The sequence below is a fragment of the Chiloscyllium punctatum genome, chromosome 12, assembly GCF_047496795.1.
Source record: "Chiloscyllium punctatum isolate Juve2018m chromosome 12, sChiPun1.3, whole genome shotgun sequence".
NCBI lineage: Eukaryota > Metazoa > Chordata > Chondrichthyes > Orectolobiformes > Hemiscylliidae > Chiloscyllium > Chiloscyllium punctatum.
Genome location: NC_092750.1, coordinates 39,042,892 through 39,056,175, shown reverse-complemented (window position 1 = coordinate 39,056,175; position 13,284 = coordinate 39,042,892). Strand labels below are relative to the sequence as shown.

Here is a 13,284-nt window from a genome sequence, read left to right as displayed (position 1 = left end):
AACACTGGCACCTCCACATCATGGTGAAAAGTGGTATTTCTTACAAAATCTGATGATTATTACACCAGTTTCTTTTTTGGCAAGAGAGAATTATACTTATTCAGCTGGCTTGGAATAGACAGCTTCTCTGACGACCCTTATTTGTACAGAACCTTTGAAGTCATGATGAAGTCCTTTGAAATGTACCCCACCATTCCATCTAGACTTCAGCAATTTTACACAATCCTGGAAACTACCAAATACTTCTATAAATACAGCAACAGGTAACATAGATCAACGAGCAACTAAGCTAAAAGAGGCTTATTTCTTTCTCATTTCTGGCGGAAGGTTCTCACTGCTGTTCTATTCATGTTCAATAGTTTGAGGTTAGTAGCTTTTGTTACCTGGGGCATCGATATCCAAAATGACAGAGCTGGTGTCAAGTCATGCCAACTATCAATGACCTTCTGTATGTGTGCAAATTCTAATGTCCAAAAGGCCAGCACTGCAATTACCGTAAGTATGCAATCATGGTGCATGTTCTATTTTGGAGACAAAACAGTAGTGCTTGTGCTACCCAAGAGACAGACAGCTATTTTAATCAGCCTCCCTATACCTGTATTCACAACACAGTAAAATTAAAGTGCTTAATGACCCTTACAAATGACTTCAATAGTTCCTAACTAGATTTTGTGAATAACTGATAGCAGACAGTGGGTTTATATTGCAAACAAAATATTTAATAGTTTATTAGTTATGCAATAGCTTTAGCAAAGCAAAGTTAAACCACAAGTTAATCCAATTAATATCTAAAAGCTAAACTCAATCCTCTTCAATTCTAGCCCCTGTGCTCACACAAAGACAGATGAATGAACGTATTATGGGATAAATCAAAAGGAAAAAATAAATGAGATGCCCCTCGCCAGTTCACTTATCCACAATCCATAAAGATCACCGGCATAAACATCACCGGCATATGGGCTTATATTTTGCTTGGTTTCTGACAACACCAATACATGCATATAGCTTCTTTTGAGGACTAATTATTTAATTCAGAATTCAGTTCTGAAGAAGGGTCACTGGACCCAAAACATTAACACTGCTTTCTCTCCACAGATGCTGTCGGACCTGCTGAGGTTTTCCAGTAATTTTTGTTTTTGTTTAATTTAATTTTTATAACTGAGATTCTATTTTGCATTTTCAATAAGTTGATGATGAAAGGACAATCAGGGACCAATCAAACCCTTTCCTTTAGCTTTCTCAGGCACAATCCTTCTGACCCAAACACTAATTCAAACTCTGACCATTCCCTGCTAGACTGACTGTCTCTCCACAATACCCCAGTTAACAATCAACATCTGCCATCTGCTTCAGCACAAGGCTTTCCCAAAGTCAAAGCACGATAGAGCTTTTTTTTAAACCAAGAAACAACCTGCAATTAACTTTTGGGCCTGCCTTATGAGCAATAACAGTTTGCTAATTCTCCTTTCTTTAAAAAAACAAGCTGCTGTTCACTCTCTAAAAGTAAACTTTCAGCTCACAGTTCACGTCTCCAAACCAAAAATGGTTTTAAAAAAATGAAAGATCAGTTAAAGTTCTGCCATCCATCTAAACTTTGCAGCCTGTGTATTGATTTTTTCTCTTAAAAAAACTTTGCCCCTGCCACAAAAGATTACCTTCAATTCAAATATTCTTCATCAGTAACCACAAACAACTGGAAAATGTATTTGAGAAAATGTTTCCTTCAAGTATTTATTTCAACTCATGGAGAAGCTGTTTGCTGGAAAATACTGTTCTGTTGTTTTTCAGCTACACTTGCACTCTTGGATTTACTCTAGACTGGATGTGAATTAAGGTAAATTTTACAAAGACTGACCATTTTGTTGGTAGATTCTGCACTCTACTGATGTGACTCAGGAAGTTCTGTACTGTGATATGTGCCAGTTCATAAAGTAGCGGCTTTTCTTTTGCCTAATCCATTAAGGTGACATCATTAGCTTTTCTTTATATGCAGAGTTTTCAGAGCATGTCATGTTTTGTCACAGGGAGTAATCAAGGCAGAGACTATTGCTCCTTTTAAGGGAAAACTGGATAGATGGTCAATGCAGACGATGACACAGGGTTATGATGGCAACATAGATCAGTGGAATTAGCTTTGGATTACTCTAGCAAATTGCTTTGGTACAGACACAAAAGGCCAAAAGCCCTTCTTTAGTACTGTAAAATTCCATGGTTCTGTGATCTTCCATTACCCAACTGGTATATCAGCACAGTACTGAATTCACTTCCGTCATGACTCTTTTCAATGATAGGATGATTGTGTATGTTTCTTTGAAATGCTGGTTTAGTGAGTATCATTTTTTTTTCTGTAAATTTCATCAGTGGTCTTGCCAGTCTAGTGAACAATCTCCAAAATTATTGTCCCTGATGTATGTTCACATTGCTGATAAGGTTTTAAAGCACAGAATCTAAAGTTGACATGTTTCTTCCTGATATCCTGTTCATTAGTAAAGAGGAGTGTTTATTTTTTTCCATTCTAATGAAAATGCCATAATACACAGAGTGGATGGAAAAGGCTTATCAAGGCCTGTTACTGTCAAGAAAAAATAAGTTCTAGTATTGCCAACATCAGATTTTTTTAACCATGTTATTTTATATTACGTTGGAGGTAACAGCATAAAGCTACAAGTGGCTGTGATTTTTACAATAGCTGTACTCAGAACCACTCTACTGAGATCATAGTACAAGTACCTTGACATGACTTTCTTTATGGAGGTGAATCAAAGTTGTGCCTCTTACAAAACCAGAGAGGGGTGTCCATCACGTTCATCAGAACTGGATATAATTGTATCGCAAATGTATTGTGAATTGTATCTAGAAATTCAAAGGCAGATGCATGAGGACACCACCTCACCTGTAAGTTCTTATTTAAGTGACTCACCTTCCTGAGTTTATCTGGTAAAACAGATGTCTGGTATGCTGCTGAGCCTACTTTGATATCATTGTTTGATAACTTTATTATGAATATTTAGCTGAAGTCCAAACTTTAATCTTCATGCAGATTGGGAGGATAAAATTGGTATTAGTAGTCACAAGGAAGGACTATAGTTTCTTACAATCCTGGTCAGAGCAATTGTCATACCAAGCTTTGACGCATCTGGATAGAATGCCTTCTCTGCTGCACCTATAATAATTGGTAGGACTCTTTACAGACATTCCAAATTTCCTTAGCATCCTGAGGAAGTAGTGGCATTGTTGTGCTTTCTTGACTGTCACACCAATGTGGGTGGACCAGGACAGATTGTTGGTGATTCTCACTCTTAGGGAGTTGACAATCTTGACCATCTCCACCTCAGCTCCATTGATGTAGATGTCATGCTCTCCACCTTACTTCCTGAAGTTAATGACCTGCTTTTTTCTTTTGCTGACATTGTTATCTTTACACCATGCCGCAAAACACTTCATGTATTCCTATATTCTGTCTCACCATTGTTTGAGATCCAATCTACAAAGGTGGAAGTCATAAGCAAACCTGTTGATGAAGGTCAGACTAAATTTGGCCACACAGTCATGAGTGAATGCAGAGCATAGTAAGGAGCTGAATACACAGGCTTGCAGAGTGCCAGTGTTGAGGAATGTCGTGGAGAAGGTGCTGTTCCCGATTCTCACTGATTGCGGGCTGTGGGTCAGGAAGTCGAGAATCCAGTTGCAGAGGGCAGAATAGAGACCTAGGTCTCAGAGTTTGGAGATTAGCATAATGGAGGATTACCTACCTAATAGAAGACTAAGTCTGGGATAAGGCTTGCATTTTCAGGAAGGCAAAGAGTAACTAGCAAAATGCCACAGGGATCACTGCTAGGGCCACAATTATGTATAAAATGTAATGATAACTTGGATGATGGAAGTTACTGCACAGAGATTTGGGGAACCTTATGCATGAATTACAAAAAAGGTAGCGCCCCAAGTTTAGCCCATAATTGGCAATGCAAATGGACTGTTGGCCTTTATTTCAAAGGAAATGGAGTATAAAGACTGGGAGGTCTTGCTAAAACTATAAAAAAATGCCAAACAACGTGTTCCAGAAGTTGCTGCTACATGTTTTTACAATACTGTGGCTTTAAGAGGGATATTTTGTCCTTTTGTTTTAGAGCTTTTACGGCAGAGATGGGACACAGTCAAGTAGAGCAATTAGAGTAAATATTTGTAAGGCCTTGGGACTTCTTTTAAAAAGTTGGAATAATAGAAGCAGCCTGAATGGGTCAAGGTCCCTCAGACCCAAAAGTTTTAGTTTTAGCTTTCAGCGTTGCTGTTGAGGTCTTGAAGAAGTAGAAGCTATGTTTTCCCTCTCTCGGTTACAGCCAAAAGCTCAGTGTTCTCTTCCTACTACTGGAGTTGTATGTGAAACAATCTGTTTTCTGAATTTGCCACTTTGCCAAGGATACGTTTATGGGATGTTACTATATTGGAACAGTTAATTAGTAGTAGTTATTGTATCTATTATTCTGTTAAGTTTTCAAATAGAGTTAAGTTATTCCAATTTCTTCTTTCTTTTGTTGTATTTTAATAATAGTGAATAATTTTTCTCTAAAATTGCATCTGGAGTGCAACACTTTTCATTTACTTTTGAAATAAGAAAAATAGTCTAACCTATCTTGTGAATATTTTGAGGGATTTGGTCTGGTCCATAACAAATGGTTCCTGGAGTGGGAAAATTGGCTGGAATACTGTGAACAGTCTTGGTTCTCTTCTCAAAGATAAGATTTGCGAGCATGGGATACAGTCCAGGTAAGGTTTACTTGGTTGATCTTGGGTATGGAGAGTTTTCTTATGGGTAGAGGTTGAGGTGGCTTTTTTTATTCACTCTTAAGATGTCAGTGGCATTGGCGGGACATCATTTATTGCCTGTCTCTAATTGCCCTTGAGAAGGTGTTGGTGAGCTGCCTTTTTAAACTACTGCAATTTGTGTGCTGTTGGTAGACTAACAATGCCTTTAGAGACGGAATTCATGTGCTCATCACAGTTCAGAATAATGAGAGGAGACCTTTTGCAAACAACATTCTTAGAGGGATTGACAGAGTAGATGCAGAGAAGTTGTTTTCCCTTGTGAGAGAGTTTAGGACCAGAGGGCATGATCTCAGAGTAAGGATTTGACTATTTAAGACAAAGATGAGGATTTATTTCCTCTCAGAAGGTAATTAATCTATGCAATTCTTCACCACAGAAGGCTGTTGATGCTGGATCATTCAGTATATTCAAGGATGAGACAGACTTTTTTTTTAGTAGTGAGAGAATCCAGCGTTAGAGGAAAAAGACAGGAAAATAAAGTTGGGGATTATCAGATCAGCCAGAGTCCCATTGATGGAGTAGACTCGATGGACCAAATGGCCTACACCTGCTTGTCAGTATTTTGGACTATGTTACCAGTCTTTCCATCTTCTCCTTGAGTCTGTTATAATATTCTGCATTGTCTCTAAAGTTTTCTCATATTTATAAATGTTGATATTATGCCCTGTATTCCCAAGTCTAGATCATAAATGTACATTTCAAAACAGCATTGCATCTAATATTGACTCCTTGCAGTCAATGCGAGTTCTTCCATCTAGTATGTAAAGCATCAATTCATTATTATTTTCTGCATTATATCTATTGATTCATGTCTAATCTTAATCACAGTGACACTGTATCGCTACTCCATCAGTAAATTATCTCTGACTATATCAGAATATGTGAAAATAATAGCAGAAAATGGAAGAGAGTCTGTAGCATCAGTGATGCCTTCTTTATTTCCTACAATATCTGCTGAAAGAAGAAATAACACCACTCTTACATCTGCTGTGCCTCAATCTGTTAGTTGTAGAATGGCAAGTATTACAAAAGACTATACAATTTTTACAAGGTAAAACCTCTGAGTTAGTTTGGCAGTGATAAATGGAGTGTAGTTTTAGCAATAAAAGCATGCCATGGTGACTCATGAAACTGCAAGGTAATTTATGTTTATATTCCAAGATTAGAACTCCTGATAAACTTTGAATGTCTCCAATAGATCCTGTTTAATAAATTTATCTCTCACTGTAGTAAGTACTCTATGTTGCAAATCTTTGAATCTCAAAAGAGTGATTGTTCCTACCAACTGCTCACAGTGAATTTTGCAAGTACTGAATATATTTTCAGCTCTGTATGTCATTTTATGGAAATTACTTTTTCCAAATGTTCAAATAATTAACTTTGATATTCATTTGAATAGATAGGATGTAATATGTGTAAAGTGTACCTGAAATAAACTCCTTACCAATGGCAGATAACTATCTAATCTTTACTTTCATGTTTCTTTCAGAATTTTCCTGCATTTGTATGAACTGAACTCTTGGGTCTGCTTCTAAATGAGAGCTCAAAACATTTAGCCTATTTTAATCCAAGAATGTTCACCCCACTGTACTCTTGTTCTTATTTCATGATTTGGTCATTAAACATATTCAAATAATATATATATTGTTGAATGCTACTCATTCTTAGGACTGTATAGGAAGTAGTTAAAGGTCAATTGTTTACATTAAATGATCCCAACATTGGTATAATTCCTGGATTGTAATCATGATTTGGAGGTGCTGGTGTTGGACTGGGGTGTACAAAGTTAAAAATCACACAACACCAGGTTGTAGTCCAACAGGTTTATTTGGAAGCACTAGCTTTCTGAGCGATGCTCCTTCATCAGGATTGTAATGGAAAAGTACTAATTTCTGTGAGCGCTAATGTATTGTACACAATTGTTTCTTTTTAATATGATCCACAGTTTAAGTAAATCAGTATATCCATATTCTAAGGGTTTTTAAATTTCAATCAAATTGTATATGTTGAGCCTTCCATTTTTAAGTTGGTTTATTTTCTTGTGATGATTAAAGAATAATAGGCAGCATTTGGGAACATTTAAAAAAAACAAGTAATAAACTGAAAGATACTGTGTGACGACCTGTTGGAAGCAAATTACAGTGGTAACTTTCTAGAATGCCAGAAGGCGCATTTGTTAATCCTTTAATTTGTTTTAAGAAAAATGTAAGTGATGATATTTCTGTGCTCTAGAAAAGCTTCAAATAAAGAAGATTCCCATTGAATATTATTGTACAAAGAATTAATGGGCATATTTTATATGCAGGATACTCTATAATGAATTGATTAAAAAAATCAGAAGAATTGCAAAACTACAGTGCTCAACAGTAATTGTGGTTAGAGATTTTCATTTATAACTGGAAATCATCCAATGAGGACATATGAGAATGTGGAGATTGTTTATCTGTCCCTTTGGAATAAAGGAAAAGAATCACCATTGTTCTGTTACACTATAGCACTTTGCTGCTGTTCCCTGAGTGATGAACCATGCACTCAACAATAAATCACTGGGGATATAAACAGAAATAAATATTTTTCAGGGATTAGTTGCTTTGTTGTTGAAATAGTGAAAATAATCATAAATATGCAGGTTGATGTTTTACAAAACATTGCATTCAAGTCATATTTGGACAAAAAATGAATATTCATGAATATATCTGAAGTCACTGAAATCAGATTAGTACAGATTAAAATTCCCTTTGTGTCCCTTTTTGCAATAAGATATCCCAGATCATTAATTAGAGATTTCAGCAGTCAGATATGCTCAAAATGCTTTGAGGAAGCAGTGATCTCATAGTGTACAATATAGAATAAGTAAGTAGGCCTTATTTGGAACAAATGAAGTAGGAGCCAGTTTTATAATAAACACTTGAGACAGAAATTTGTCTTAGCAATAACACAAATTGGGTGCTAGTGAATTACCAGTCCATTTGTACTTGGTATGATTTTCTTTTCTGTACATTTGATGAGTTGACAGTTTACTATCACCTATTTTGATAATTTTGTACTGATTGTCTTTATTGACAAAAGCAGGACTGAGCAAAACTGCTGGAGTTGAGTCATTTTAGAATTTTTCTTTGATTAGCAAATGTAATTTTAAATGTTGGGACTATTCACTTTTATTCAGCAAGGTCATTATTTTAAATGTATTAATTAAATATTCACCGGTTTTAGGATTGTATCTGAACATTCCGTTAATTACCAGCAAGAAAACAACTCATGCTTACATTTGAATTCAATTGAAATTTAGTTTATAATATTCTTGTTCCTTAAAAAAGAATGAACTTTGATTTTCATGTAATACAATTAAAATACTTCATATGATGGAAATCTGAGGTAAACGCAGAGAATGCTGCCGAATTGGCAGGATCTGTGGAGAGAGAAACAGAATTAATATTTTGAGCCGATATGTCTCTTCTTCAGAATACATTCAGCTGCCGCCGGGTTTCTCCAGCATTTTTCTGTGTTTCTTGAATTTACATAGTGAAATAATTTGTAGCTACTGAAATATTTTTGCAGACTAGTTACTGTTGTAACTATAATGGAAATTAACTATTTAATTTTATGTTGGTTGAGAGATAAATATTAACTAGGACACTCGGGAAAATACCCCATGTTTCTTTGAATAATGCCATGGGATTTTTTATGTCGGCCCTGCAGAACAGAGAGAGTTTCATCCAAAGGTGATCTGAAAAAGAAGTTACATACAAAGCTAAAAAACAAAAAAAACCTACTATTTAAAGAATATACAACTTGATAGTTTTGGAAAATAAATTATGTCAGAATTCTGCTCCAGCTTTGGTCGCATTAGCTTCAGAAATTAATCCTATCACACCAACATTTGTTTTATTGTGATGCTGGTTAAGAATGTGATAATAATTAGATAATATGCTTTTGTGATGTTGATTGAAGGAGATTATTGACATCAGGGATAACTCCCTTACTGCATGCAAAATAGTGTCGTGGGATATTTTAAATCTGACTACAGATGAAGCTTTGATTTAATGTTGCCATGAAAAGACGGGCCTCCGATAGTGCTGTGCCTACTCCCTCAGTACTGCACTGGAGTGTCAGCCTTGGTTTTAATGTACTAAAGTCCTGAAGTGGGACCAGAAGAAGGGAACTTGTCTTCAGGCAAGAGGGCTACCAACTGAGCCACAGCTGACCCCCTCTCAGTTTTCCTCAAATTTGAGACTGCAGACATAGTACCAGTGCATGTTGGTGAGAAATTTAAAAAAAAACTTACCTATCAAGTCTTTCTTATTGTTTCACATAAACCTTTCCATTTGTGAAAGCAATTGAAATCTGGGCTGTGAGAACAGCAGTGAGTAGGATATTAACGACCTAGGAGAGATTGTATTGCAGCCAAATGTTTATTGCAGGCTGTGAGAAAAAGCACAGGCATAGCTTTTAGTTCAAGGTTTAAGCAACAAGCAATGACTATTGCTAAGATGTGACAAGCAAGCACAGACTAAAGTGGGCAGCAACTGCTATAATTCTATAGTCCTAACATTAGTATGCAGCTGACGCTGAAAGATTACGTATGTACTAACACGCCTGAGATTACAGTTTATGCACAAACATTGAAGCATGACCTTTGGTAAAGAATCCACATTGGTTAAATATAAAACATTAATATTAGAAATAGTAAAAACAATGAAAATAATTTTGAAGCATTGTGTAAAATGGAAATTTTTCAGGAGTAAAACATGAAAGATTGAAAATGTGTAATTGTATTTGATAAAATGCGAAACATTTGTGATAATCATGAAGGATTACTGCAATCCATTTTGTTTTGCACAGCTTGGCAATTCAAACAAAAATATTTAGCAACTGTTGTTTTATGTAAAAATGTTAACCTCATCCTTGGTCACTGATTGTGCTGTATTTATTCTTTGGTGCTATTCAATTAATAAGTGCAACTTGTCATTTTGTTACAGTGTGGTCAAGGAGATGAGTGAATGGAAAAGACAGTTGAGTGGTAAACAGAGTGACTTCATCTCACAGTAACATTAAAGTGCTATTCATCATGAAGGTCAGGCAGCTTGTGAAGCGAAGTAAATCAAAGTGATTACTTTGCATTGCTATGGTGAGAGCTTTCATTGGTGGCAGAATGCCATGGATTTTGAAGGTGATGGTGACCTGTGGATTCTGATGGTAGTAATACTATAGCAGACAAATCAAAGATAAGGGAAAGGTTATGCTTTTCTTCTCTCACATGAATTTGTGGCTTTAAACAGAACCCAATGATAGACCTGTCATTCCCTGTTCAAAAAGATCAAAACTTTGTGTTCCTCCCTACCCAGTACTTCTTCTGGGTCAGTTACAGCACTTATCAATTAAGGGCAAAATGCACAGTTTTTACGTATCCACTTTCAGTTATATTGTGCAAGTTGCTGAAGGTTCCCTCAAAAACAGTTTTGTAATTGCAAACTAATAGTAAATGAAACACTCAGTTAACCAGATGAATAAAAGCATGGATGATAGATGACGAGATTTCCCTGAACGTGTTTCTCAGTTACTGACAACTGTTCCAAAGGGCAGCATAAGCATTGGAAGCTGTGAATCACACATTTTTTGCTCACCTCCTTTAGTTGTTATTAATATGTGGCATAACAACAGGATTTATTGGAGGAGACTGAAACAAGAGCAGATGCTTTAAGAATTTGTCACTGTTGGTTGCTTATGATACACGTAAATTTGGCGAAAAGATCTAAATTTGTATGGCTTGATCAAGTTTGTGTATATCGCAGTGCAGTAGATATTTCCGAATGAAAACTCCTTGTAGTGTGCCAAAGGCTTCCTGCATCCAATTAAAAATACTATATACGATATTTTATAAGCTGCAACTGATGCTTGAATGATGTTCCACTGAAGAAATTTTCTTGATAGTGAAGATATCAAATTCAACTTATATTTCCACATTGACAGAGTAAATCAACTAATCAGCTCAATATTTAGTCAATAACAAAAATGCTAAATATAGAATTAGTTTTTCATGACTTCATTTAGCCTTTTGGAATTTCTTGATCATTTTCCTATCACAATGGAAAAGCTGAAGAAGAACAACCAATCACCACAAAATATATTTGATTCAAATACAAATGTTAATAACATTTGCCTAATCTTACAACAAATTAGGAGTCAAATAGTTTCCATATATGGTACAATTACAATAAATAAATAAATAAATTGTGTAGTAAATTAAAGTATAAGTATCTAGTCTGGTATGAATGATCCCAAAGTAAATGCTGTTAAGAATCTCAAGTACATTCATCACACCTTAATGTTGTGTTTCAGCTTCTGACTCCAGGTTTTTTTTATCTCTGGTTGATCTGAGATACTCTCTTCTTCCAGTTTGATACTGTAGCTGCTACAACAGCTCCTGGGTGACCTCACTCCACACATCTCTGTTCACCTCCAGCCCAATATACATTGATTAGTATACATTCTTGTTATATTCTTTCAAGGGATGTAGATGTCACTGGCAAGGCCAGCAGTTATTGCCCATTTCTCATTGCCCTTGAGAAGTTGGTGGTGAGCTGTCTTTTTGAACAGCTGCAATCCATGTGGTGTAAGTACATTGATTGGAAGATGATTTCAGAATTTTGACCCAGAGACTGTGAAGGAAGGAAGATGTAGTTTCATGTCTGGATCGTATGTAGCTTGAAAAGAAGCTTGCAGGTGCTGGTGTTTCTATGTTCAATGCTTTAAAACAGTGAAAAGCTATTAACTGAATGAATCAGTTAAACAGTGTATCAAACTGAAGAGAATGTGTATTATACAGGAGTAAGAGCAGTGGTGAGAAAGAAGATATAGATAAAGAGTGAAAAATATTTATTGATATATGAACTGCTGCAGAGATTAAAAGAAAGTGCACAAACAGCACTGAAACAAAGTTAAAGGAGCATACAAATGGGGAAGAAAATAAACAAAGATATAAAAGTGAAGAGAACAGAATGAAAGGGAAGCAAAGACAAAATTACCAAGACTGAAACATTTTTTTTGCCCCTTAGCAAGCCAGAAGGAAATTATCTAGTATATGCAAAATGTATAAAGTTTTTGACCTGTTCTGATAAAGATTACTGACATTCAAAGCAGCTTTGTTTTTATGATCACACGTATACAGGTATAAATACAATGCTGTGTATTTCTTATCTTGTCATTATATAACTGTAGCTATGCTTCACCTGCTTTCTCAACAAGGATGACTTTAGATTGGCAAGATTTCCAGCCGTGACTGAGTGAAATAGCTGGATCAAGTCAAGCTTTTCCTTAATAATAAAACCAGCCACTTACAATTAATTCTAAGATGGGAAATGGATAAATGTAATTATGAAATAGAAAATAGGAAAAATTGCATTTGGAGAAGAGATTATGGCGTGTAACCAGTTACTACATAAAGGACAACAGATTAGTGAACTTAAGTCCTTATAGCATAACCCTTTTTAAAAATGGGAATATGACATGTCATGTGAAATAGTAGGAGTTTAAAAAAAGCTATAATTTTCATACTGGCTTTCACACCCTATCAGTCACCTCAAGGAGCTGCTTAAATAATTTTTATAAGTTTGAGAACTTGAATGAATGCCTTGGCAAATATTTTTAAAATAAAACGATGATTAATTATGTAGGTTAATTAAAATTCAGGATTTATAACATTGGCTTTAAACATCACAACAAGTAACAACATTACTATTGTTAATGAAATTCCTTTACAATAAAAATTAGATGAAGTCTGCATCGTAAGATATGAGCTGCAACATTACAAGTAGTTTATTGTGAAGCCCATGAGTACAGATTTACTTTTGCAGGAGAAAACCTGGGTTAATTCAATTCATTCCAATTCAATTGTCTTCTTAAAGTTAGTTTTTGTATTCTCTATGGGATTTAATTTACCAAATCAGCATGACTTCAAAGTATTCTTCTTTAGAGGGAGGCTGAATAATCACCAAAATGTTGAACGAAAGGCTAGAAATCAGTTTCTTCATGTTTATAATGAAGATTAGCAACAACACGAACAATTGGGGAGACAGTGCAAGCCTTTAGAATTTTATTTGGTGAGACATTTCTCATTCAGAGTAAAATTAAATTGGCATTTCTTTATTGTGCTGTAAACCAATATAGGACACGAAAGGATGGAGGATACAAATGTGAGTGCACCAGCAAATAAGGGCAAAGTCGACAAAAACTGCAAAATGCATAAGTAAAGGTTGTCTATCTAAACTTTCATGCCAGTTGCAGTAAGAAATGCTGAGAAGGCATTTCTATTATTGGTATTTTTGAGGACTCATATCTGAAGTTAAAAGTCACACAACACCAGGTTATAGTCCAACAGGTTTAATTGGAAGCACTAGCTTTCGGAGAGCCATTCCTTCATCAGGTGGTTGTGGAGGATGCAATTGTAAGGCACAGAATTTA

The 13,284-nt window shown here is 35.5% G+C and overlaps 1 protein-coding gene across 6 annotated transcripts in view; it reads left to right on the top strand.

Annotated features, from left to right (window-relative positions):
• The window catches only part of LOC140483809 (bis(5'-adenosyl)-triphosphatase-like), a 1,171,574-nt gene that overhangs the window by 1,020,323 nt on the left and 137,967 nt on the right, over positions 1–13,284 (top strand). The window contains exon 7 of one of the 6 annotated variants that reach the window (XM_072582438.1): positions 6,314–6,462. The exons of the other annotated variants lie outside the window; for them this stretch is intronic. Coding sequence (XP_072438539.1) covers positions 6,314–6,334 — 21 coding nt within the window. The 3' untranslated portion in view covers positions 6,335–6,462. Of the gene's footprint in view, positions 1–6,313; positions 6,463–13,284 lie in introns of those variants that run through there. 6 annotated transcript variants of the gene reach the window in all.